The 26,565-nt window shown below is 65.5% G+C and overlaps 1 protein-coding gene across 1 annotated transcript; it reads left to right on the top strand.

Moving 5' to 3' along the window:
* The first annotated feature begins 462 nt into the window (after window positions 1-462).
* On the top strand, window positions 463-19,428 carry ARRB1 (arrestin beta 1). Its single transcript, XM_076328556.1, has 16 exons — window positions 463-596; window positions 9,738-9,768; window positions 10,930-10,990; window positions 12,138-12,182; window positions 12,623-12,819; window positions 13,735-13,794; window positions 13,924-13,991; window positions 14,889-15,024; window positions 15,112-15,196; window positions 15,287-15,359; window positions 15,890-16,027; window positions 16,239-16,322; window positions 16,747-16,770; window positions 17,860-17,930; window positions 18,252-18,303; window positions 19,164-19,428. The coding sequence occupies exons 1-16, from the start codon at window positions 577-579 to the stop codon at window positions 19,273-19,275; spliced, it is 1,257 nt and encodes a 418-aa protein (XP_076184671.1). The 5' UTR covers window positions 463-576; the 3' UTR covers window positions 19,276-19,428.
* Window positions 19,429-26,565: the final 7,137 nt, after the last annotated feature.

The raw sequence follows: 26,565 nt of genomic DNA, 5'->3' as shown, positions 1-26,565 counted from the left end.
TGCACGCGGGGCTGCCCCTCCCTCCGCGTGTGCGTGCGCGGGGGGGTGAGGGCGCGCCTCCCCCTCCGTTCCCGCGGGGACGCGCGGGGCGGTGCACACCCCCCCCTCCCCACCCGCCCACCCCCTCCCCGGTTCCCCCGTGTCGTCGTCGTCCCCCGTGTCGTCCGTCCCCCCCCCTCCACGCGCGTGTGGCCCCGCGGGTGCCGCCGCCCCCCGCCCCGGGGCCGCGCCGCTGGGGGGCGGGCGGAGACGGCGGCGGCGGCGGCGGCGGCGGCGGCGCGGGGCTGCGCTCGGCAGCGCCCGCACCGGAGCCGAGCCGGGCCGAGCCGTACCGAGCCGGGCCGAGCCGTACCGAGCCGGACCGAACCCTACCGAGCCGGGCCGTGCCGTACCGAGCCCTGCCGCCGTGCCGGGCCGAGCCGTACCGAGCCGTGCCGAGCCCAGCGCCCGCCCCGCCGCCGCCGCCGCCGCCGCCGCCGCCGCCGCCGCCTCCTCTCCCTTCCACCATCCAGCCAGTAATTTTCCAAGCCCCGGTCGGCGCTTCCCGGTCGAGCTGCCCGGAGGATCGGCGGGGCCATGGGAGACAAAGGCACCCGGTGAGTTTTGGGGGGGGGAGCGGGGCACCCCGGGGTGGCGGACCCGGGCATGGCGGAGGGAAAGGGGGAAGCGGGGGGGGGGGATCCCGGAACACCTCTGCTGCCCGTGTCGGCGCTGCCTGCCTGCTGCCTGCTCCCCGGCTGCCTGCACCGAGCCCTCCGGGGCTCGGCCGCGACATCTGGCCACTGCTGCCCGGGGCTGCCGGGGAGGGGTCCCCTGGGTCCCCACCGGGGGTCCCCTCGCTGCTGGGGTGCGGGGCGGCAGCCAGGGTCTCCATCCCCAGCCCAAGGGCCGGCGGCTTGAGGCCGGCAGGGTCCAGGGGGACGCGGGGATCCGGAGGCTTGGGGAGCAGGTCCCACGCCCCTGCCTGCGCCCCTGCCTGCACCCCTGCCTGCACCCCAGCCCCGCCATGGATCTGAGGCCGGTGCTCGGAGGTTTTCCTGCTCTCTTCCCACCTGATTTGGAGCCTGGGTGGTTTTAGGGAGGTCACCCCGGCTCTTCCCTGCTTGTGGTTCGGGTGGGAGCCTGGAGTGACCCCGGGGAGCCAGGCCCTGGTCCCCCCCGTGGCGTTCGGGGGGTGTTAGGGAGCACGTGCCAGGCCTGGAGGCGCGGGGACCATGATGGCGCGCGACGCCTCGGTCCCAGGGGAGCCACCATGATGGCTGTCATGCTTCGGGGACCCCTGTGCCGATAGGGATGGGGGACCCTCCGGCTGCCCTTCGTTTCCCGGGGCCTGGGGTGCGGAGTGCGGCAAAGATGGTTGCGGCAAATGCACGGACCCGTGGAGGTGCCCACCCCGGGAACAGGCTTTTGGGATTTCGGGATGCCATGGGAGAGCCCGGTGACCCCCGCCAGCCCGTGCATCGGGGGTCTGGGGAGGGTCTGGCCGGCTCCCCGGCTGGCTCTGGCTGTCGTGGTGGGGTGGCCAAGGGGTTAATGCTCCAGCTCGGTGCTATCCGTCACCTGGGTCCCCTGGGCCTCCCCATCATTAATTATTTAGGGCCAGGTACTTAGGGGTGCTCCCGCTCACCCCCCGGCACGGGCAGGCAGGCGGCGGGTGGCATTGCCCTCCCCTTGGTCCCCCCCATGGCACCTGGGTGTCAGGATCGGGGGGCTCCAGTGCAGCCGATGCCACCACTGTGCCCCACGGCAGGAGGGAAGGACGAGGTGGTCCGGCCCTGCTTTGGCAGAACCTTCCAGAAACGCTGCAGCGTTTTGGGGTGGCAGGATGGGATTTGGGGGGGATCCTGCTGACCCCCCAGCACTGGGGGGGGTTGGGGGGCGTTGCTGCTGGACAGGCTGCCCGGGTGCTGCTGCCCCGGCCGTGGCTGACAGCATCCACATCCCCCTGGCTCAGCATCCCTAATTCTCAAGAACCGGCATGTCGCACCCCCAGAGCGGGCGAGCAGCCCCCCAGAGTCGGGGGGACGGGAGGGGAGCCCGCTTTCGGAGCAGCGGGGCTGGGGCTGGAGCACCCGTTGGGTTCCCCCCCACCCCCACCCCATCGCCCCGGGTGCAATCCCCGGGATGCAGCTGGTTTGGCCCCGGGAGATTTTCGGGTTCCCCGGGGGAGCGCGGGCGAGCGGCGTTCCCATAGGCTGGCAGCGACGGCGGGCAGGCGTGCAGGCGGGAGAGGCATGAGCTGATTTTCTCCCTGCCCACGCAGCACGTACGGAGGGAGCCGGGGAAGGGAATTAGGCTGACAAATCTTCCCCCCCCCCCCATCTCCCTTTTGACTCTGGTTCGGAGCTCCAGCCCCAAATCTGCTCGGATTCATCCCGAAGCCGCCGGAGAGGGGTCGGGGGGTTCGGCTGCGGGAGCTGATTTACCGTCGCATACCCCAAAAGCATCATTTCTGCTGATTCCTCCAGTGCCAGCGTGGGGCCACCCCGCTTTTCTTGGGGGTCCCAGCGCTCCACGTCTGTGGGCGACCGGCCTTGGTGCCGCGAGGTTTGGGGTCACCCTGCTGCTGGCATGGCCCTGGGTGCTCCACGCAGGGTGAGGAGCACATCCAGGGTGCAGGCGAACCCCGAGTGGGGGGGGTGGGTGGGTGGTGGTGGTGCAGGAGCCGTCCCCGGGTTTGGTGGGGTGCTCAGGGGCTCGGCCGGTGCGGCTCCGTGCGTCATCGTGCCGCCGTTCCCAGCCTCCTGCCGAGCCCCCTTCAAAGCCCTGCGGTGGGAAGAGCCGGAGGAAGCGGCTTGGCGGAGTAAACAGGCAAGTTTGTGGCTGCTGGCACCGCCGGGGACCAGGCCAGCCCCGGCCGCCGCCGAACACGTTGCCTAATTATTTGCAGCTTCTCCAAAAACACGCATTCCCCCCCTCCCCCCCCCCCCCCGGCTCCTCCCACCCACCACCCAGCACCCAGCCAGGGCGGCTGCAGCCCCACGGCCGCCCGCTGGCCTCCGTGGGCCAGTGGGTTGCTCGGCCGGTGGCCTGTGGTTTGAGCCGTGGCGGAGGGTGGTTTCTCGGTGGTCAGTGGACACGAGGCTGGAGCTGGAGCTGGGGAAGCGCCGCGGTGGTCCCGGTGCGGCAGAGCCCACCTCGGTTGGCGCCTGGCACCCCTCCGCACCCTTCCCCTGGCCCCACGGTCCCATCCTGCCCCTCTGCAGCATCAAACCACGCCGGGGCCGACCGGTCCCCTGGGGTGCTTCGCAGTCCCGGCATCTTGCGCATCCCCCCGGATGAAGCCGTAGGGTCCGGGAGCGGGACAGGGATCTCCACTGGGAAGAGAAGGAGCTCTGGAAGGTGGCCCGGGAGGGGAGACTCCTGCTTCCTGGATGTTGTTTGGAGAACAAACTCTGGTAATAACAGCAGGATCCAGACACATCCCGGATCCCACAGCCAAGGTGTTTCCTTGCCAAGGAAGCCAGCGGAGCTCCGACCCGGCCGGGGGATGCTGCCACCGAGCCTGGCAGGGGATGCGGGGACGCAGCGGGGATGCAGGGATGCAGCGGGGATGCGGGGACGCAGCGGGGATGCGGGGACGCAGCGTTCAGCCTGTGGGATGCTTTTGCTTTGGGATCGGCTGGCACGGTGCTCCGGGCTCATCCCGGTGTGGCTGGCACGGAGCCACCGGCCGCTGCCGCGGGGTGATGCCGGAGCGTGTGATGTGGTTGCTGGCGGCTCCGTTATCCCCGGAGGTCCCTTCTAACGCGGCGCTGGCTAATTAGATCTGCCTGCCGGCCCCATTAGCGTGAGAGCCCGTGAAAACCCCAGCTCCTCCGCCCCAAGTTCAAAGGCAATCGATGGCGCTGCCGTCAGACCCCGCTCCGATGCCCAGGGGAATCAAATCCTCGTAAATCTTCCCAACAGAGATCAAACGGACCCCACTCAATTATCAGCCACCAAATAAAGCGATCGTTAGCCCCGGACGTGTGCCTAACGAGCTCATTAAGGTACCGGATCAATGGCAGGGAGAGGGCAAGGTGGGCAGGAGAGCAGGATCCGGCCTCGCGGCAGCGTGCTGGGGGGGGCTCGGGGGGCACCGGGGCTGCCAGCCCATGGCGTGGGGCCCCCCGGGGTTGGAAATCACCGATGGGCAGCAGCGGCGGTGGTTTCCTGCCTCATGTCTCCAGCGTTTTGACACCAGGAAGGGCTGGAGGGGGAGGGAAGGCTCCGTGCTTCCTCCTTCCCTCCCTCCAGATCCGGCAGCGGCGGTGGGCGAGGGTCCCCCCTGGCATCGAGCGGCTGCTGAAGAGCAAGAGGCCACCGTGTCCCCGCGTGCCCCTTCCTTGCTCCCACGGGTGCTTTTGGATGGAGCTGGCCGCCGGGACGTGCACCCGTGGAGGTCTTTCTTGGGGGGGGGTGGGGGCAGCCCAGGCTCCTACACCCGTGGCGTGGGGGTGTGTGGGGCTCCCGCACTCATGGCGTGGGGCCAAGCAGGACTCCTGCGCCCATAGCGTGGGGCCATGCGGGTCTTGGGCTCCGTGGGGCTCCTGCACCCGTAACGTGGGGCCGAGCAGGACTCCTGCACCCGTAGCGCGGGGCTGCGCGGAGCTCCTCTACCCCCAGCATGGGGCCAGGCGGGTCTCCAGGCTCTGTGGGGCTTCTGCACCCCTAAGGTGGGACTGTGCAGGACCCCTGCACCCGTAGCGTGGGGCCAGCCCAGGCTCCTGCACCCGTGGCGTGGGGCCCGCGCACGACTCCTGCCCCCACAGCGTGGGGCTGTGTGGGGCCCCCCGGCATGGGGCCGGGGCAGGCGGGTGCCGGCGGTGCCGGGGAGGAGCGGTGAGTAATTGTTTCCTGCTCGGCGCTTCTGCAGCGCCCGCCATCGATCTCGCCTTCGCCGGGGTTCATTAGCGGGTTCGTCTGTGTAATGAGGGATGAGCAGGAGGCACGGCCGCTCCCTCCCTCCCGCAACGTCCCCGGGGGTGGGGGGGGGGGGGGGGGGTCCTGGCAGCGGGACCGGCTGAGCCTCCGTCCTTTGGCCATGTTTCCTGGGGCTTCCCGGCACGGCTCGGGGTCAGGAGCCGGCACGCCGAAACATCACCGCGCTGACCCCGGCGCGAGGCCTCTCCGGGGTCTCCCCTGGGTGCTGGTCCCCAAGGCGGGGGGATGTGGGGTGACAGGGGGGTGACAGGCTGGCAGAGGATGCCCCCCACCCTGCTTTTATGTAACGCCTCATTAGTTACCCAGAAGAACCCCCCTGTTGATGGCTCCGGGCTCTCAGGAGGGTGGCATCGCCCCCTCCGTCCCCGGCTCTCGAGGCCGGGTGCTCTGATCACCCCTTGGCCTCAAAAAACAATGAATTAATTAATTGTGGGGAAGGGGAAATGCTGAGTAACGGCGCTGCCGCCCTTCCCTGATGAGTCCAGGCCCTTTATTTCCCGCCCCCCGCCCCCCATGCCCCCCATTTATTTAATTGCAGCAGCGTTCCCGTTAACGCCGGCTTTGCTCACGCTGGCGCAGGATCCGGCCCTCATCCTGCACGCCGGGGACCGCGGTGCCGGCAAACCCTCGCGCCGAGCATCCCGCCTGTGGAAAAGCTCTCCCATCTCGGCTGGGAAAACTCAATCCCCCCCCCCCCCCGCCCCCCCCGAGGAGAGGCCACCCGGGAAAGGCCGGTGGGATGTTTCCCGACGTTCCCGACATTCCCGGTGGCTTTGGGACAGCCTGCGGGTTGTCCCGAGTGTTTGTGCGCCTGGCAGATAATTTATCAATGGCCCCTGTCGTCTCCTGGGACTCATCTGGGCTCAAGGGAATAAGTGCGGAGGCGCAGGCCGGCCCCCCCGGTCGTGTCCGTCCTCCCCCCCCCCCCGCTCCCTCGGCGGCAGCCCGACGCCGGGCCCGATCCTGCTGCACTCCCCGGGCAGAGCTCGGCCAGGCCACGCTGGGCCCCACGGCTCTCGAGGGGGCGGGATGCAGGGACACGGGGGGACAGGGTTCCAGGGACACAGGGATTCAGGGATGTGGGGACACAGGGATGTGGGGATGCAGGGACAGAGGGATGCAGGGACAGAGGGATGCAGAGATGTGGGGACGCAGGGAAGCAGGGATGCAGGGATGCAGGTACACAGGGATGCAGGGACAGAGGGATGCAGGGACAGAGGGATGCAGGGATGTGGGGACACAGGGATGCAGAGATGTGGGGACGCAGGGAAGCAGGGATGCAGGGATGCAGGTACACAGGGATGCAGGGACACAGGGATGCAGAGATGTGGGGACACAGGGATGCGGGGACGCAGGGATTGGGGATGCAGGGACACAGGGATGCTGGGACACAGAGACACAGGGACGCAGGGCTGTCGGGACACAGGCAGGCAGACAGACACGCAGGGACGCTTGTGCTGCCCCTCCCCACCATGGGCCCTGCCGACAGCCTGCGCGGGGGCGAAGCCGCCCCGTCGGCACGGGGGGGCCTGACCTCCTCTCCTCGCTGGTTTTCTGTGCTGGGGTGTCCCTGTGCTCTCCGCGTTCCCCGGGTCAAGGGCCGTAACCCCCCCCCCCCAGGCAGTAACTCCCTGCTCTTTCTGCAGATGCACGAGGGCAAAGGACGTGGGGAAACCGAGGCACGGCAAGGCGAGGGGGTTGATGCACAGCATAAGAGCATCCTCCTGCCTCTGGGGGAGGGTGATGCCAGGGGTTTGCTGGAGCTGCTCGGCATCCAGCCCTCCTCCAGCCTCGGCTCAGCACCCTGCCCAGTTCCCTGCCCTCCTCCTTCTCCTGCCCGGGCTTTCCCAGCATGGGAGCTGCTGCCGGAGGAGCCGGCTGGGCTGGAAGCACATCAAGGAAGGGCCCTTTCCCGGCAGAACCATGCATTTTTGCTCGGAGGGAATGCTGAATTTCAGCAATCCCCTTTTTTCCCCCCTTTTTCCCGTTGCTGAATCTCCGGCAGAGGACATCTCCTCCGTGCTGAGCCCCTTCCCCGTCGGGGCTGGGGAGAGCGACTCCGGTCCCAGGAATCCCCAGCTGCCTCCCGGAATCTCCCTGGGATTTCAGGGATGGTGGAAATTTGCTCCCTGAAGGAGCAACGTCACTTCCTCCTGCCCACGCGGGCCGCATCCTGCTCCCCGGCTGGCTGCACGCACCGCAGAGCCGAGCGGTGCCCTGCTGGGTGCTCCGGTCCCCGGGGTCCTGGCGGTGATGCCTGCTGGGTGACAGTGCCACCGGGCACGATGGGAGCAAGGGAATGAATGTCCCTGGTAGCCCAGGGCTGTGCCGTGCTGAGCGCCGGCGCTGTGCCGGGCCGGTGAGGCTGGTGCTGGGGCTCGCTGTCACTCGGGAGCGCTCCTGGCACTGCTGTCCGTCCGGCATGGGCCAACACGTGGGCAATGGGGGTGAGGGTCACCCCGGCACGTGGGCAGAGGGGTGGGGGCCACCCTGGCATGCAGGCACAGGGGTGAGGGTCTCCCCAGCTCCCAGGCTCAGAGGTGACGGTCACCCTGGCACGCAGGCATGGGGGCGAGGGTCACCCTGGCATAGGTGTGAGGACGGCCCTGGCATCTGGGCACGGGGACGAGGGTCACCCGCAGGTCCGTGGATGCCCCTATCAAGGCTGTGCTCGGTGGGAGGACCGAGCCACCGGCGCTCGGCCGTGCAAAGACCCTCCCCGGTGCGTGTCCGGGTGGTCCCCCCCCCCCCCCCGGCGTGGTGCCCGTGGCCGCCCAGCGCATCCCACTCCATTGCCACGGCCATGGTCCCCGCGCCGCCTCACCCCCCGGCTTGGGCACCGCGCGTTTGACCCGGCCCGAACCGGCACCGCTGTTTTCCTCCCCTGCTTGTGCCGAGCAAACACACCAGCTGCCGCTTTCCCTGCCTGCCCCTCGGCGGGGCGCGGGCAAACGCAGGCGGTGGGTTGCCGGCAGCTCTCCTTGGCCGTGGGGCGAGGGTCCATCCCGGCAGCGCCCGGAGGAGCCCCTGGTATTTCGGCAGAGCCGAGCAGCCGTCCTGGGAACTGTTTTTCTCAGCCTGAACCGCTGTCGCTAATCTTCCCGGATGGCTTTAATGGAATTTAAAGGCGAGGAGGGATTATCCGAGGCGAACCCATTACAGGTGGCTTCGTGCCAGGGCAGGCTCTGAACAGCCTCCGAAATCAGGCTGGTGCCGGGCGAGGGAGCCCTGCCTGCCCCTGCCCTCTCCCTGCCTGCAGCGGGCAGACTGGGGATGCTCTGGCTTTCCTGGCACTTGCGCCGCTGCGGTGGCATGTCGGACCACATCCTTCTCCCGCGGCTCTGTGGGGTGTTGCAGAGGGGTTTTGGGGGGGCGAGGGGGCCGCCTGGGGGCTGTTTCCGTGGTGCAGGGCGTCCCCTGGGATGGAGGATGGATGGAAAACCCTGGGGACAGGAGCATTCCTCGCCTCTCCAGTGGCTTTGGGATCCATCCGTGCGCTCCACGTCCCGTGAGGCAGAGGTGACGGTGGGGACCGTCACCCCACAGCCACGGCGGGTGCAAACATGCCGGGGTGGGGGTTCATCCCTCAGGGTGCCCCTGTCCTGGGTGACGTGTCCCCGTGGTCCCACGCTGCTGCCAGCTCCCCGGGCACCCACAGGGCTCGTCCCTGTCCCCGGGGGAGCTGCCGTGCCGTGATGCCCCAGCCCTCGCCCCAACCCCCTTTTTAATATCCGTGTGTGCAGAGCAAACCTTATTTTTAATTTACTTTCAAGTAATTAGAAACAAATTAAAGCCATAAACAGAGAGGAAGGTGCTGGAAGGCGGCTGGGTGCTGGGATGCAGCTCTGCTGCCTGCAGGCTTCCCCATGCGATGTGCCGTGCTGGCTTCCCGACGCCTCTGTTTTCCGGAGCAGGGTGCTGGCAGCGGCTGCGGCTGCTCGTTCATCAGGATGCCGAGGGTTGGCTGGATCCTGGCACCCAGCTGGGGCTGCACTGGCGGGTGCTTCTCCACCCCCCCCCCCCGGCCCCGCAGGGTCCCTTCCCCGCACCGCTCGGCCTGGGCTGGAGAAATGACATCCGTCTTCCTGGGGTGGGCTAGGCAGCTCCGCGTGCCGTGAGCTGGGGGCTGTATCGCTTGCCGGGGACTGCCCTTCTGCTGTGCTGTTCCCTGGCTTGCAGAAAGCCTGGCTTCACACAGCGGGGCCTTTGCACGGCACCTTGCAGGGCACCTTGCAGGGCACCTTGCATTGCACCTCGCACGGCACCTCGCACGGCAGCAGGGCCGCGCGCAGTCCCTGGGCGTCCCGTCCCGCTCGGGGCAGACCCGTGCAGGGATTCCCCCCCCCAGGGACGAGGTCTTGGCTGCCGGGACGCCCTGCCTGCTGCAGGCAAGGGGCCAAACCCCTCCCCTGGCCTCACCGCACTGCGGGAAGGCGTCCGGCCCTGCCTCCGCGCCGGCTCCGTCCCAGCCCCAACGCACCACCCGGGTGGTAAACTGAGGCACGGGGCTGGGGGCTGGCTGCTGCCTTGTGGTGTATAGGGTCGGGGATTGAATGTCCAGGCTCCCCAGTGCCGTATGGGGTCAGGAATGGGCTGTCTGTGCCCCCTTACGGTGTACAGGGTCAGGTACCGTCAGTCTGTGCCCCGCAACGCTGTGGGGGGCCGGGCATCGTGGGTCCCGTGCCGTGTGGGGTCAGGTACCATCACCCGCCCGGTGCCGCCCTGACGTGATGCAAACGCATCCCGCAGCACCCATGGGCGCCCCGTGCCCCAGCCGCTAACCGCACCCCCCCCCCTCTGCTCTTTTGCAGGGTGTTTAAGAAAGCCAGTCCCAACGGGAAGGTAAGCGGGAGGCCGGTGGCTCCCCGGGGAGATGGGGGGGAAGCGGGGGGAGCCGGTGCTTCCTGGGGTGACCCCCCGCCAAATCCTGTGAGCACAGCCTGGGGGGGGGGGGGGGGCAGGGACAGGCACGTACCCAGACCCCAAAGATGCCCTGCAAGCTGCTTGCTGCCTGAGCATCCTGCCACGCCAGCAGGAAGGGAAACTGAGGCACGGCAGGGGCTTGCCCAAGGTCAGGGGGTTCAGTCGGTGGCGGAGCTGCCTGCAGCCTCCCCGTGGGGTTGAGAAGATGGGTGCCGGGGTGCAGGCAGCCCTGCCCGTGGGGTTTTTAGGCAGCCCCCAACATGGGTCTGGCAGCGTAACCCCCTGCCTGGCAGCTGCCAGGGGCAGTGAGTCACGCTGCCGGCTGCTGCCGGCTCCTGCCTGCTCCTGCCTGCTCCTGCCTGCCCTGCGCTGGAGGGAAAGGCTTATTTATTCAATCACCTAATGGGACGAGGCTGGGGTGGGGAGCTAACCAGCTCCAGCCGGGATCCGGCTGGGATTGCCGGGGCCGCACGGCGGGAGGCAAATTGGATTCGGTGCCAGGGATGCCGAGCCGGTGAGCCGGGGACCGTCCGAGCCGGCGGCAACGTGCACCGGCACCGGGGCCCGCTCCCAGCTTGGAGCTGGTGTTCCTCTCCATCGTGCCCGGCATCCCCCAGCGTTCCCCAGGGAGGATGCTCCTACTGACCCTTGAGTGATACGTCTGTGCCCCCTGCCTCAGTTTCCCCACCAGGAGAAAGCCGGGAGCGTGACGCCGTGGGGCTCAGCCCTGCCCCATCGGCAAGACCCACGGGAACAAGCCCATGGGGTGCCAGCCGAGGCTTGACCTTGACCCAAATGTCCCCAGATGCCAAGTGCCTCCAGACGCCACCACGTCTGGGGACATCTGGAGGGGTTCCAGGCTTTGCCTGGGGCCGGGGCTGGGGGGGGGGCGGGGCTGGCTTTTGGGTGCCGCAGGGACAGGGTGGCACGTAGGGACCATGGGGGTGATGGACCCCTGCGGGTGGTGACCAGACGGGGGGACCCCAGGACACCCCTGGAGCTCTGCCGGCACGGATCCGGCCACAGGAGCCCGGGGGGCTGCTCTGGGCATCCCTGACCCCCCCCCATCCCTCCCCGCAGCTCACCGTCTACCTGGGGAAGAGGGATTTCGTGGATCACATCGACGTGGTGGACCCCGTGGGTATGTGGGGCTGGGGGGGGGGCGGGGAACTCAGTCTGGGGGGGGGGGGGGATGCGCCGGGGTGAGCTGGCGTGAGTGGGAGGAGAGGTTTTTGGGGAGCAGGGACCCACCGGGAGATGCCCTGGGGACGTCCCCATCTGCTGGCACTGGCTGCATCCCTAAGGGACAGCCGCTGGAGAAGCCCCCGCGCCAGAGGAGTCAGAAAACAGCCGGTTTTGAATAATACTCACATTTTATTACTCATTTAAGACGCCTGCAGCTTCCATGGATTAATCACCCCGGGAGGCAGAGTCTGAATCCCCCCTGTCTCTCATCCTGCAGAGAGAAGGCTTTAAAAACGTATATAAATTAAAAAAATACATAGAAATACTGAGATATATCCATCTTCAGTGGCAGCCGCGTGGCTGGTTGCACATGAGGAGCTGGGCACCGTGGGGCTCCCGGGGTCCCTGGCGTGGCCCCCCCCCATGTCTTTGCTTGTCCCCTGTGTGCGGCGGGTGCAGCCTGTCCCCCTCCTGCCACCGTGTCCCCCTCCCAGCCCCGGCTGGCAGCTCTGAGGTGATGCCTCTCTGGAGAAGGGGGGGCACGTCCTTTCCTAACCCCGCCAGTACTTCCCCCACTAACCCTGCCTGCATGTGTCCCCCCCCCCCCAAACCCTGCTGGTGTTTTCCCCCCAGCCCTGCTGCCACATCCCCCTGACCCTGCTGGCATGTCCCCCCCTAACCCTGCCAGCGTGTCCCCCCCAAAGCTGCCTTCACGTTCCCCCCCCCTAAACCTGCTGGCGTGTCCCCCCCCCTAACCCTGCCTCCACATCCCCCCCTAACCCTAGCAGCGTGTTCCCCCTAACCCTGCCGGTGTGTCCCCCCCCCCAAACATGCTGGTGTGTCCCCCCCCAACTCTGCTGACGTGTCCCCCAGTCCTGCCGGCATGTCCCCCCTAAACCTGCCGGCACGTCCGCCCCCGACCCTGCTGCCATATCCCCCAAACGCTGCCAAGCCTGTCCCCCGACCCTGTTGGCATGTCCCCCCGACCCTGCCGGCGTGTCCCCCCAGTCCTGCCGGTGTGTCCCCCCCCGCCCCCCGCCCCTGCCGGTGTCCCCCCGCGTCCCTGCCGGCATGTCCCCTCACCCTGCGGTGTTCCCTTGCAGACGGAGTGGTGCTGGTGGATCCCGAGTACCTGAAGGAGAGAAAAGGTAACGGCTCCCTGCGGGGTCCCTCATGCCTGGGGCCGTGGAGGCGGCACCACCGCAGGGGACGGCCGGTGTCCCCGCGCGGTCCTGCCCTGGCGTTGGCATCTCTGGGCCCTCGGGTGACGTTTTTCCAGCCCCCTGTCCCCGCGGTGGGTCCCCTGTCCTGCAGAGGATGGGGGTCCTGTGGTGGGCACCTCAAGGTGCGTCTGGCTGGTCCCCGGGCTGCGTCCCCATCTCCCCACCGTGGCACCTCCTGGGAGCCACCACCGCTTCCCGGTGCTGGTGGAACCGGGACGAGCCATGATGCCACCGTGCCGTGATGCCACCGTGCTGTGATGCCACCACGCCATAATACCACCATGCCGTGATGCCACCACGCCGTGATGCCACCACACCATGATGCCACCCTCCCACCAACCTCCGCCCCTTGCCACCCTCCCCAGTCTTCGTGACGTTGACCTGCGCCTTCCGCTACGGCCGTGAGGACCTGGACGTGCTGGGGCTGACCTTCCGCAAGGACCTCTTCGTGGCCAACGCCCAGGCCTTCCCCCCGGTCCCCGAGGAGAAGAAGCCCCTGACGCGGCTGCAGGAGCGGCTGATCAAGAAGCTGGGCGAGCACGCCTACCCCTTCACCTTCGAGGTAGGGTGGCAGCGGGTGGCGATGCTCCTGGGTGCTCTTCCCTTGCTGCTGGAGGGGACGGTGTGTGTCCCCTGGGGACACTGAGGTCCCCTCCGGCCCCGTAAGGTCCCGGCTGGGGATGAGATGCTGTCACCCATGATGAAAATGCAGCTGGATTTTAGGGAAAATGCAGTGGATCTTAAAACTCGGGAGCAAAAAGCAGCCACCAGTGGGGAAACTGAGGCATGGGGCGCATGCCAGCACAGGGGGTCCATGCCCTGAGCATGACCGGGGCAGTGACACCATCCTGGGGTGCTCCCCCAAAGCGAAGCAGAACCTAGGCAGCTCCCTTGGGGAACGGGGTGGGGGTAGACCCCCTCCTTGGTGCACCCGCACCCCCAATTTCCCCGTCGCAGCTTTGGTGATGGCAGCTGCCCCCCCCCACCCCCCCGGCCCGGAGCCACTGGGGACCTGGTGGCATTTTCCACGCTTGAGCCCCGCGGGCTCGCAAAGAGCCCTGACCCCCTGCGAAACAATCTTAATTCCTCCAAATCCCCCAGATGATTAAAAAAAAAAAAAACCAACCGCAAAACCGTGTATTTTTTGTGACCCTTCGGGTTTTGGGTCTGAGGAGACGGAGCCGCTGCCCAGGGCGGATACAGAGCGGGACTCGGGTTGAAATGCAGCCTGAAGGAAAAGGGCACCACGCAATTAGGAAATGCAATTAGGAAAACGAGGAAATCCTTTCTGGCTGTCCCCTCGCCGCAGGCGGGAAGGGGAAATGGTGGCCGCGGCGGGAAAAGCCGGGGCAGCACCGGGAGGGGACGCAGCGCCCGGCCCCGCAGCCGAGCGGGTGATGCCGCGGGTCTCCGGGGCAAAAAGCCGGCTCGGGGTTGGGGGTCCCGGCCCCGCTCCTAACCCCGCTTTCCCCTTCAGATCCCCCCCAACCTGCCTTGCTCCGTCACGCTGCAGCCGGGCCCGGAGGACACAGGGAAGGTAAGGTCCACCAGTCCTTGTGCCACCGGGCAGCGGAGACTGGCCGTTGGTTGGGGTCACCTCTTGGGGCAGGGGGGGGCGTGCAAAGGGGTTTCTTTGCCTCCTTCTCTGCCCACTCCTGGTTTCCAGGCCTGCGGTGTGGACTATGAGGTCAAAGCTTTCTGTGCGGAGAACCTGGAGGAGAAAATCCACAAGAGGTGAGCGGAGAGGATCAATCCAGCCCGGGCGGGAGCAGCATCCTCGGGGTGCTGGCAGGGGCTGCGACCCCGCAGGGGGAAAGGGGCACCCCGGTTTGCTACCCGCGGTGGGTGAGATGGGGTTGGGATGGAGATGTCCTCCAGGATGGGGCTGGGACGGAGGTGTCCTCCAGGATGGGGATGGGATGCAGGTGTCCTCCAGGCTGAGGCTGGAATGGAGATGTCCTCCAGGATTGGGCTGGGACAGAGGAGACGTTTGCTAGGCTGGGGCTGGAGTTGGGATGATGATGTTCACCAGGATGGAGCTGGGACAGAGATGTTCTCCAGGCTGGGGTTGGGACGGGGATGTCCTCCAGGCTGGGGCTAGGATGGAGATGTCCTCTAGTTTGGGGCTGGGATGGAGAGGTTCTCCAGGCTAGGCCTGGGACGGAGATGTCCTCCAGGCTGGGGCTGGGATGGAGACGTTCCCCAGACTGGGGCAGGGACAGAGACTTTTCTCCAGCCTGGGGCTGGGATGGAGAAGCTCTCCAGGACAGAGGTGTTCCCCAGTGTGGAGCTGAGATGAAGATGCTTTCCAGGGTAGGGGTGGGATTAGAGATGATCTAGGGGTTGGGATGGAGACATCTACCGCTGCGCTGCAGGCAAGGAGCCCAGCCCTGCCATGACGTGGGGCCACGCAGGCAGCCTGGCACGGCCGTGGGGCTGTCCCCTCGCAGCCCAGGCGAGCTGGGCATCCAGCCGGGACCTCCCACGACATCCTTCTCCTGACCCAGCAGACCAGAAGAAAAGAGGGATTTGACGTCCGAAACGGGCCGGGAAAGAGGGCAGCCTGCGGGCAGAGCTGCCTGCAGGCAGCCGGACGCCTGGGTTCTCCTCTCGCCGTCTCCCCCCCCCCAGGAACTCGGTGCGCTTGGTGATCCGTAAGGTCCAGTACGCGCCGGAGCGACCCGGCCCCCAGCCCATGGCAGAGACCACCCGGCAGTTCCTCATGTCGGACAAACCGCTGCACCTCGAGGCGTCCCTGGACAAGGAGGTGGGCGAGGACTGGGGAGGGGACACCGGCGGGGCGACCCCGGCGAGGACGGGGACCTCACCGCCCCCCCTCCTTTGCTCCCTGCAGATCTACTACCACGGAGAGCCCATCAGCGTCAACGTCCATGTCACCAACAACACCAACAAGACGGTGAAGAAGATCAAAATCTCAGGTGAGGAGCATGGCTTCGCCCCCCCCGGCTGCTGTCCCCGTCCCCACGGGGGCCCTCTCCGACCCCCCGTCTCTCCATCTCTCGCCCCAGTGCGCCAGTACGCCGACATCTGCCTCTTCAACACCGCCCAGTACAAGTGCCCGGTGGCCGTGGAGGACGCCGAGTGAGTACCGGCTGCTCGGGGACATCGCGAGGGGCCCCGGGGACCTCAGAGGGGCCTTGGGGGACTCCTGCCACAATGCAGCACCTTCAAAGCAGTGGGATGTTGCGTTCAGCGAGCAGGTCCTGGTGGGAGGAGCGGGGAGATGGAGACCCTTTTTTCGATGGCACCTTGGGGGATGTCACCCTCTGTGTCCCCCCCCGGCCGGAGATGAACTCCAGGCTGAGGCAGGGACAGAGATATCTGCTGCACTGGGTCTGGAGTTGGGATGGAGATGTTCCCCAGGCTGGGGCTGGGATGGAGGTGTCTGGGCTTGGTCTGGAGTTGGGATGATGTTCCCCAGGCTGGGGCTGGGATGGAGATGTCCTCTAGGCTGGGCCTGGGATGGAGATGTTCCCCAGGCTGGGGCTGGGATGGAGATGTTCCCCGGGCTGGGAGGGAGATGTCCAGGGTGACCGTGGGGTTGTTGGAGATGGGGGGGGGAGCTGTGGGGCCGGCGTGGGGCCCTGGCTGACGGTGGCCATTGTCCCCAGCGACATGGTGGCCCCGAGCTCGACGTTCTGCAAAGTCTACACCCTGACCCCCTTCCTCGCCAACAACCGGGAGAAGCGGGGGCTGGCGCTGGATGGCAAGCTCAAGCACGAGGACACCAACCTGGCCTCCAGCACGCTGTGAGCCCACCCCCCGACCGCCCCCGGGGCTCCTGCTCCCTCCGGCAGCGCGGGCGGGCTTGGGGGAGGACTGAGCCCTGGTGGGCATCCATCTCCCGCTCCAGGGGTGATGCTCGGGGTGGAGGAGACCCGGTGGGGGGACCTTCAAGAGAAGGGGGGGCTGGTCCCCATGGGCATCCCCTCGCTGATCCCCACCTGCCCCTTCCTCCAGGTTAAGAGACGGAGCCAACAAGGAGATCCTGGGCATTATCGTCTCCTATAAGGTGAAGGTGAAGCTGGTGGTGTCCCGAGGAGGGTGAGTGTTGGGGACACCCCCCCTGCCCTGCATCCCCGCTCTTCCCTTGCTCTCCTCTGGGCTTGGGACCGGCCTCGGCGCGTCCCCCCGGGATGCTGCGTGGTTCCCGGGGATGGTGAAGCTGCAGCGGAGCCCAGCTCTGGGCAAGGTGGCCCTTTCTGGGGACACTGGCGTGGCCATTGCTGGGGGGGGGTGTGTGTGTGTCATTAATCCTTACAACAACCCCGCTCCCCCCCTTCTCTGTGCTGCAGCACCTTTTGCAGGGTGGGGCCCCGCTTGCAGCCCTCCCGTGCCGCAGATGGGGCTCATCGCCCCCCCAAACCCCTCCCGGGACTCAGCAGCATGGGGGGACACGAGGTGTGGGGGGGGTTACGTGTCCTTGGGGAGCGGTGACTAATGCGTTGTCTCCTTTGACCCACGCCAGCCTGCTGGGAGACCTCGCCTCCAGGTAACGCCCACGCCGCTCCCCCCGAACGCCCCCAAATCGCCGCCGCAGCAGCCCCCCATTGTAACCCCCCCATCCCCTCGGTCCCCTCCACTGCCACCCCGGCCCCACACTTGTCCTCGGGATGCCACCGCCGTTGGGGTCACCGGCTAACCCGAAGCCAAAAGCCAAGGCAGCCCGCAGAGACGGGACCGGGGTGGTGGGGCTGATGAGTTGTGGGGCTGGGGATGCCGGGGGCGGTCGGATCCTGCATCCCCCCCCACCCCGTGCCGGAGCAGCGGGGCCGGTGTGAGAAGGGCCCGTGGTTGCTGTTGGGGACATTGAGCAGAGCGTGGAGGTGGCTCCTCGGGGCTGAGCATCTCCAGCCGTGGGGAGGAGAGTCTCCGGGGCTTTCCCGGTCCCCATCGCTCCCCTCCCGCGGGGTCCCACGGGGACCACGGCTCCCCACGCCCGCCTGTGCCCGCTCGCCGTTCCTGGGGGACACTGGGGCTGTAGCTGACCCACACAACACGTTTTTTTTTCCCCCCCGCTGCAACACGCTTGTGGGTGGAAGAGGCAGAGCTCCGTCCTACCCCGTCCCCGGAGGAGCTCGGGGCCGTGTTCGGGCTGTCCCACCCTGCCGCCACTGTGCCCGCTGAGCACTGGGAAGCTCAGTGCGCCTCCTCCATCCCTCCCCCGCAGCGCCGGGAGTGCCCAGACCCCGCTGCCGTTCACACGGCGCTGCCGGCACGCAGCCTAAACCCGGGGGATTTGGATCCCCAGATGCTGCTAAGCTGCTAAAAGGCAGATTTTTTTTTTTTTCCCCCTGCGCTGATCCCCTCCCTCGTGCCCTCTGGCCGGCCCAGCTGCCGGCCCCGCAGGTGGTGGTGGGGTTGCGCTGATCCCAAATCACGGGGTCAAGCCCAAGCAAGAAGCGTGATAGCCGTAAAGAGGCTACGCGGAGGATAATAAAGTTTTTTTGCCTGGCTTTGTGGTCTCCCTGGCAGCTGCAATGCGTGATGCTGCTCTGCCCCCCAACCCCCCCCCCAAATCTGCCCCGCTCTGCCTGCAAAGTGCAGGCAGCCCCGTGCTTTACCCCGGCATCTCTTGCAGCGACGTCGCAGTGGAGCTGCCCTTCACGCTGATGCATCCCAAACCCAAGGAGGAACTGGCACACCGGGACGGTGAGTGTCGGGCCCCGGGTGTGGGGCAGCCCCTCTTTGGGGTGGTGTGTGTGGGGGGGCAGAGGGGCCAGCCCGCTCCCCTCTCTGTGCCAGCGAGGCTGCGCGGTGCCCGATGGAGATTTCAGCTCCCGTCGAGCCCGCGGCGCCTCGTTTGCAGGGCAGCAAGTCCCGGAGCTAAAACCGTGGCGGGGTGCCCCCATCACCCCGGTGCAGCCAAACCCCAGGGCGGGGAGGGGGGGGGTCGCACCCGCCCGGTGGGACAGCGGTGACGACCCCGGTGTCTGCGGTGACTAACCCTGTGCCATACTTCCCTCTCTTCAGTTCCAGAAAATGAGGCGCCCATAGATACAAATCTGATAGAGCTTGACACAAAGTAAGAGACACCCCCCGCCCCCCTCGCCCGGGGTCTGTGTGGGAATACGAAGCGTTTACAGAGGTTGCATGGCACCCCCCCCTAACCCACTAACGCCTGCCGTGCCCTGCCGTGCCGTGCTGTGGGATCAGCACGCCATGACTAACCCCGTGCACGTAACCCCTCACGCATGCCGTGCCCGTCTCTCTTCTCTCCTCCCTCGCCATCTCCCTGCATGGCTTTCCAAAAAACCAGGAGAAACCGCAGTAAGAAAGCGCCCGCCGGGATCGTGCGTCGGGGCGGGGGTGGGGGGTGTCCCCGCGGTGTCCCCGGGGCTGGGGGTGCATGCGTCAGGGCTGGCAACGCTGCAGCCGCATTGCACCGACTGGATTAATCCCCAGCTCTGCGACTGTGCTGGTATAAGTGGTTTTGGGAGGTTCTCGCAGTGCTCCGCCAACCCAGCCGCTCTCTGCGGGGCTGCGGTCCCCAAGGAGCCGAGCAAACGGTGCAGACAGCCCCGGCGATGCTGCGGGCTGCCGATGCAGAGCTGTGCCCACCGCACGTCGCTCCTGGGCTGCTCAGCTTGCTCACCGAGCAAGCACCGAGGCAGCCACCCGTTTGGGGGCTTTTTTGGGGGGGGGCGCAGAGGGCAAGCGTCGGTAAAGCTTTGAAAAACGAGGCTGTTTGCTGAAGGATGGGGTTTTAAGAGCCCCCTGAGCTGCTGAAATACCGCGGTGCAGGTTGAGCATGTGGGAGCACGCCTGCCTTCGCCGTGCGAGCCGGGAGGACAGCCTTGTGGTGGGTGCCCCCAAATCCCGGGCTCGCTGTGCACCCCGTCCCGTCCCCCCCCATAAAGCCCCACTCCCTTGTGTCTCCGCTAGTGACGACGACATCGTGTTCGAAGACTTCGCCCGCCAGCGACTCAAAGGCATGAAGGACGACAAGGAGGACGAGGAGGAGCAGACAAATTCCCCGCAGCTCAACGACAGATAAGCGAGCCCCCCCCAGCTCGCCGGGCCGGCGTGCGCCAGTAACACCCGTGCATTAGGCTTCTTCTCTTTTGTATAATTATTAATTTTGTTTTCTACCTGTACCGGGAGCCTATGGATTGCCTGATGGCGACAGCAATTATAACCTTCCAGCTGTGCCGTGTTGTCACTCTTCATCCAGCTGCCAGAGCTGCCGTTTCCCGTGCAGGGCATGGCCGGAGGGGTGCTGGAGGTGGGGTGGGGGGGGGGCTGCGGGGTCGCAGGACCCCTCCCCTTAGCCCCCCCCCCCTACCCCCCCCGTCCAGCCCCCTGCCCCTTCCCCCTGCGCTCAGAGCCCTTTCCTATGAGCTGCCTCTTTTATGCGTTTTATATAGTCCAGTCTCACACCAGTTTGCTACGGGGAGGGGGGGGTGGGGGGGTGGGTGCAGCAGAACGGGGAGGGGGGGGGGTCTTTTCTAGGCAGCCTGCTCGTGGGAAAGGGCACCCGCGCACCTCGGATGTCCCCTCCTTTCGCCCACCGCCTGTCCCCTCCTGTCTGGCCCTGCTGCATGTGTCCCCGCTCCCCGGGATGCGCGAGCCTGGCTTTGACCCTTGGACCCTGCCCGAGACCCGAGCCCAGCTGCTCCCCGGCAAAGGCTCGACCCGGCACCGGGGTTTGGAGCCGGCAAGACGGGCGGGCGTCGCTCCCCTCGCTCTTACCCCCAAATCCTCCTAAAGCGGCCAACCCCGGGGGTTTATTCTTCAGCTGCGTCGGTTTTTACGCCAACGTAGCCTCCCTGGAGGAAGCGAGCTCAGAAGGGCGAGTTGCCGGGGGCCAGGTTAAGGCCGGCGGACTTGGAGCTGACACGCAGCCCCCGTGGGCCCGTGCCACCAGCCGCACGATGCTTGCTCTGGGAGAGGCTGCGAAAGCCTCTTAGCGCAGCAGGGTCACGGCGTAACAGGCTTGTTCCCAGCGGGGTTACACCAGGGACGCTTCGCCCCCCCCCCCCCCCCCCCCCCAAGCTGCAAAGCTCCCCTGGTTGATGTTCTCCCCCTGTCTGTGCCTGCATGGGGTCAAGCACCTATTTGGGGGGGGGGGGGGGAGAAGGGGAACACAGCATTTGCCACCCTGACCAGTGTTTCACCAGATGCTTGTGCCTCCCGGCTTGGCGGTGCCCGTCCTGGGGCTCCCTTGCTGGGTGTTCGGGGACCCATCCCACCCCAGGGAGCCCCGCCGGGGTCTGCCGGGGTCTCGGGTCTCCCACCACCGACCGAGAGGCCGTCCTCACTATTTATTGTGCCGTTGCAGTCAGCGTTAGTCATCTGAGAGCAACCCGTGGGGATAGCTGTGTCCCCTCCTGTCCGGGGGGGGGGTGCAGAGCTGAGTCGTCGTCCCCCCCCCGTTATTTTTGGGTAAAGCTGATGGGCAGCATGGTACTTCTTTTTGTAAAGTGGTTACTTTGTACTGTTCATTGATACCTGCTTCTTTGGTTTCTCCACCGTATCTGTGATGTTTCCGTGTTCTGTCAAATAAATTATTCTAGTTTATTAAACTCAGAAAAAACCCCCCAAAAAATACGGTCCCAGCGCCTGGACGCTTCTGTTGGCTCGGGACAGGGGAGCTGGCACAGCCCTGGGGTCTTCTACAGCGTGGCACCCGATCGCGGTGCTGGGGCGTGGGGGGGGGGGGTACGGAGGCTCTCACCCCCCCTCTCTGCTGTGCTGCTCTGTCCCACCCCAGCAAGTCAAACGCAGACTCGCGAGGGCAGATTTCCTCGTCGCAGCATCTCACGGTCCCGCTGCTCCTGTCCTCAGCTGCACGTTTCCTCACTGGTAAAATAACTTATTCGTGCATTGACAGGTGCTGGAGCGTGTCCAGAGAAGGGCAACGAGGCTGGTGAGGGGTCTGGAGAACAAGTCTGATGAGGAGCGGCTGAGGGAACTGGGGTTGTTCAGCCTGGAGAAGAGGAGGCTGAGGGGAGACCTCATCGCTCTCTACAACCACCTGAAAGGAGGTTGTAGCGAGGTGGGGTCGGTCTCTTCTCCCAAGGAACAAGCGACAGGACGAGAGGAAACGGCCTCAAGTTGTGCCAGGGGAGGTTTAGATTGGACGTGAGGAAAAATGTCTTTACTGAAAGAGTGGTGAAACATTGGAACAGGCTGCCCAGGGAAGTGGTGGAGTCCCCATCCCTGGAGGTATTTAAAAGACGTGTAGATGAGGCGCTGAGGGACATGGTTTAGTGGGTGGTGGTGTTGGGTCGACGGTTGGACTCGATGATCTTAGAGGTCTTTTCCAACCTCAATGATTCTATGATTCTATGATTCTATGCAAGTAAGCCTCCGGCAGCATCCCATCTCCAGCCCCGGCGTTTCCAGCACCCCTGTGGCTGCTGCCTGCCCGTATGTTGGCGCTGGGACACCCCTGCCTGGTCTCTGGGACTCGGTGTCTGCCCCTCCAAACCCCCCCTTATCTGGCTGTAGGAGACTTTGGCCATCGCGTCCGCCTGCTCCCCAGCGTGTCCTGGCTTCCAAGCTCACGCAGACGCAGCATGTGTAAATGCCGGCTTGGCTCCTGTCCTCGTCTCACACCGAACATCCACGTGTGTGCGTGCACTCTGCAAGCTTCAGGCTGTAGCAGAAACCACACAAATCGATGCTGAAACGCCACAGGACTCGCACCAAGCTGTCTCTTGTGCGGGGGGGGGGGTACAGGAGAGCCGCCCGCGCAGGCACGACCTGCACAGCTCCCACCACCCCAGCACCCTCGTTGCTCTTAGCTAACATCCGAAATCTTGGTCATTTGGGTGAGAAACGACTAAGGCGGCTGCAGCCCGCCCTGCCTGGGCTCCCCGCCAGCGGAGACAGACATCCAGGGCAAGGCGTCGAACCAACGTGTCGCTCTCACGACGGGCTGTGCCCTGCCCCAGAAATGCTGGCATCTCTCCATCCGCTGGGACGCCGTCCTAGAAGACCAGCGCAGATGGACACGGCCACCGCAGGGGGAATCCCGCTCCTCCTGCCAAGGACCAGCGTGAGCAGCAGCGCCTGCCCACCGAGCCACCCGGTCCCCCTCCGTCCCCTCATCGCAGCACCGATGACAGCCTTCCCCCGGGCGCAGGGACACGCTCATGTTTCAGCGGGAGCCAGGGAGGAGACGAAGGTTTCTGTATCCCACAGCAGGGACCGGGCATGATTTAGGAAACGAAATGCAAGGCCACGCGGTACCCGGCGAACTCGGCGCGCTAACGAGATACTTGTTAAACGAGCAATGTCCAGTCTGCGCCCTGCTGAGGAACTCCTCACAGCTGACGGATTAAGAAGCTGTGCCCTAAGGGCTGGCACTGCAGGGCTCGATACACCCGGGAGCTGGTGTCCACAAGCGTGAAGGACGACCGACCACCATAGCGCTCATCATAGAATCATAGAATCATTGAGGTTGGAAAAGACCTCTAAGATCATCGAGTCCAACCGTCAACCCAACACCACCATGTCCACTAAACATGTCCCTAAGTGCCTCATCTACTCGTCTTTTAAATACCTCCAGGGATGGGGACTCCACCACTTCCCTGGGCAGCCTGTTCCAATGTTTAACCACTCTTTCAGTAAAGAAATTTTTCCTCACATCCAACCTAAACCTCCCCTGGCGCAACTTGAGGCCGTTTCCTCTCGTCCTATCGCTTGTTGCTTGGGAGAAGAATCATAAACCCCAACCTCCTGCAGCAGCCAGGCAGCTGTAAAAGCTGAGGTCTCTCCAGTGCTGTGCTGCTGTGCGTTCATACCCAGGGTAGCAGAACGGAGGAACAACTCCCAGGGACGATGCTGAGCGCTGGATACCAGGCCTGTGTCGTTATCGTGTGGGATAGGGCAATTTGGATGGCCCTTGGTGCAAACGGAGGCATCCCGGCCTCTCAAGGAGCGGAGGATGCTCCAGCTGCCAGGGGAGTGGGCACACACAGAGGCACTGCCCTGTTAAATCCAGCCAAGGCCAGCCCGTGCCAATCTTCTCCCTGCAAATACGGCCCAGAAGTTTTCGAGAGCAACGCAAGGCCTTGAAGCAGAACCCCCCCAGTCCTTAAAAACATCCAGGCAGCCTCCAAAAGCACTGTCGGCAGCAGTGCTGCAAGCATCAGCCTCTTCTCAGCCCCCGGTGTTGCACAAAACAGTTGCCTGAAGTTTGCCTCTGCTCTCGCAATCTCTGTTTGGGCGCAGGAGACGGAGCTCCTGCTCTCGCTGTAGCTCCCCTCGCTGCTGCGGCACACAGCCTCGCACTGCAGAATAAAACCCAGACTCGCACTCGGTTTGAAACCGTGTCTTCCCAGCAAGGGGCTGAGGAGGAGGCAGGGAGAGCAGTGAGGACGGAGGCCCCGAAACCCCCCCGCTTCTCCTCCGAAGGACGCAGCGATGCCCGCACATCTCTCTAGGTGATTGAAGTCCACAGCCCAAGCCCAGGGCTGCACTGGGTGGGCGTCCCGCTGAGGGACAGCGAGGAGGGTGGCGATGTCCACGGAGCAGCGTGACGGCAGCTCCAGGGCTGGACCACTCCGCCTTGGTGCGCAGGCGGCGGGGAGCTGATGCTGCAGTGAGCTTCACATCCCCCCAGGGAGCAGGAGGAGCCAGGACTGTGGGATGAGCCAAATAGCCCCCCCCATTTCTGGGCCTGAACTGGGGGGCAGCCCCTCAGGAAAGGGGCTTGTCCCCTCCCGGGCAAGGGAGGAGGAACCCAGAGCACAGCTTGCTCTGGCCAGCATCCACAGCACCATTCCGGATCCACTCCCTGCTGGGAAACACCTCTCCAGCCCTGCATGTCCAGCCCGCTCGCTCTCCCCAGCTGCGATACCTTGCCCTGGGGTTAAACCAGAGAGGAAAGCTCTGGCCGGCTTGCCTCAGTGAAGACAGGGGCCCTGGAGGACCTTTCCGTGGTCCTGCGGAGAGCAGAGGTTGGACACATGCACGTCCAACGCAGCTGCGAGCTGCCCCTTGCCACAGTGATGCTGCGGAGAAGGAGAGACCGTCCTTAAGTCGGTCCATCTCGGGGGCGTCGGCATTTGTGCTGGGGCCAGGAGCCATCCCAACCTTCCCCACCAAAGGGCAAAGCCAAGGTCCCCACAGTCACACAACCGGGCACTCTGACCAAACGTTCAGGCGTTGCCTGAAGGTCCGCGTGGTGCGTTTCTGGGAGAAATGCCCTTACCGCCCAGCGCGAGTTTCTCCAGCGTCATGTTTAAAGGGAGATCCCTCCTCCGTGCATAATCCCTCTCTACGGCAGCTGCAAGTACTTAATATTTTGGACATCTCCAGTCCCCCATCAAATCTGGTTCAAGCTGGACAAGAAGGCTTAAGCTATTTTGGGGAGGGAGGAAAAAAAAAAAAAAGGGGGGGGAAGTTTAGATGAGTACAAACTGTGCTATTGCTTAAGCCCCATTTCTTTAGAAAGCCAAGCAAGTTTGCTTCCCTGTCCTCTCCGCGCTACCCGCATCGCCGTGACGTGGGACGGGGTCAGGCTTGGCTCTGCTGCTTCTGCTTGCCAGCTCCTCCACCGCGTCCCTGCAAAGGAGACAGCGAGGGAGATAAAGCCTGCTTGCTGGGAAGACCGCAGTGGTCATCCCTCCTCCTCAGAGGCCATCTCCTCCAGGGCCAGACCCTCACCCTGGTGGGTGTTTCCATCGAAAGGCCGCGGTGCTGTGGAGGAGCCGAGAGGAGCTGCAGCAGCTTGAGCTGTGCACCTCAGTTTGCCGAATCGCCTGCTCCCAGGGGTGCTCGAGAAAAATCCACTGAGCTCCAGGGTCCCCACCCAGGGAACCCTCCCTGCCTTTGTACCCGTCAGCCACACGCTGCCCTTCCCGGGACTGCGCCTGGTCCCAGCCTTGGGCCAGAAAAGCCACCTCCCTAAAGTCACGAACCTGGAGGTCTCGGTGCAGGGGACGGGCACGCTGTGCTCTCCCACAGCAGGCAGGAACACGCTCAACAGCAGACGCAGAGACTGGAGAGCCAGGAGCCCTCCTAGCCGCCCCTCACCGGGGCAGAAATCCTCCCGGGCCCCTGGCCAGAACCCATTCGCACCAGTTTGACATTGGCACAGCCGGACTGGTTTTGCTGGGGACCCTGCCCCGGGGTGGAAAGGAGGACCAGGCATTCCCGCATGAGTGCCCAGGTTCTCCTGGGCTCAAACAGGCTTTTTTCTTCGCTGCTACGACGACTGCCGCTGCTGGTGGTGACACAGGCCTGTGGCTTTGGGAGGTGGCAAAGCATCAACACCCCCCCCCCCTGCCCTCGAGCAGGACACGCTCCCCCCCATTTCACACGCTGCCACGTAGGCAGGGATAGCTTTGGGTGTGGAGTGGAAAAGCCCACCCGGCTTGTGCCGGCAGGAGCAGCGCGGAGCTTCCCCGTGTTATCGTTACCGCGTGGACGGGAGCAGGTTTCAGCCTTAGCACCCGCAGGCGAAGAGCTGTTGCCATGGCACAGCGCGGTTCGGCACACCGCATTCCCAGCGCCAAGGCTTCCCCAGCCGCTTCGAGCACCGTCCTCCCCAAGTACGACCTTCACCCCAACTCACCCAGCGCAGCGCACCCCTCACCTGCCCTCAACACCCCCCCCCCCCCCCAGAAAAGCGGGGGGCCCTTTGCACCCCTCCTCCGAGGGAAGCAGAGCGGCAGTTCCCGACCCCAGAAATAACCGTGAAAAGGCACTTAGAAGCACGAGGGGACGGCAAACGCTGGGTGCTGGGATGCGGAGCTGAGGGGACACAGCCTGGGGGGGGGGGGGGAGTCCACGCAGGCGTTGGCACCGCCAAGATCCAGGCTGGCTGCTCCAGCACAAGCAACCCCCCCCCCCCCCCCCCGCCCCGTGCCAGAGCAAGCCAGGGTCCCCCGCTTCGCGGGTGAGCACCCCCTGCCCGCAATCCCTCCCCTGCCCCGCTGCCGGGGCTCTGCCGCGGCTCTTGGCTTCCTCCCCAGCTCCTCCACGAAAGATGCCATTTTTCATGTTCGGGATAAGGAGCAGACGTTTTTCCCCCCCCCAGGCGACACCTCGGTAACAGCACAGGCGTCGCAAGAGTCATTGCCTTGCAGGCAATTCCTCAGGCCCAAGAAATCGCATTAGCTGGGTCAAATTTAAACTGTCAAGTTGGTGGGAAGAGAGCCAAAAAAATACCGAGGCCTTTTCCTAGACTGGGTGCTCTCCAGTTACGCGGGGGGGAGGGCAAAGCTCGTAGCAGGCTGGGGCTGAAAAGGTTGTTCCTGTTCCTTTTGCGGGCTGCAAGCAGGCTGCGTTTGCACTGCGACTTCCTGAGCGGAGGCCGCTACTCGTGACACAC

The sequence above is a fragment of the Aptenodytes patagonicus genome, chromosome 1 (assembly GCF_965638725.1).
Source record: "Aptenodytes patagonicus chromosome 1, bAptPat1.pri.cur, whole genome shotgun sequence".
In the NCBI taxonomy this organism is placed as follows: domain Eukaryota; kingdom Metazoa; phylum Chordata; class Aves; order Sphenisciformes; family Spheniscidae; genus Aptenodytes; species Aptenodytes patagonicus.
The sequence above is the reverse complement of the archived record's forward strand: the minus strand, read 5'-3'. Positions and strand labels throughout refer to the sequence as shown.

Bases quoted from the DNA above. Each gene is read 5' to 3' on its own strand.
- ARRB1 (XM_076328556.1), top strand. From the start codon at position 577: ATGGGAGACAAAGGCACCCG. The intron at 13,795-13,923 runs GTAAGGTCCACC...CCTGGTTTCCAG, and splicing joins GCCCGGAGGACACAGGGAAG to GCCTGCGGTGTGGACTATGA. The intron at 13,992-14,888 runs GTGAGCGGAGAG...CCCCCCCCCCAG, and splicing joins GAGGAGAAAATCCACAAGAG to GAACTCGGTGCGCTTGGTGA.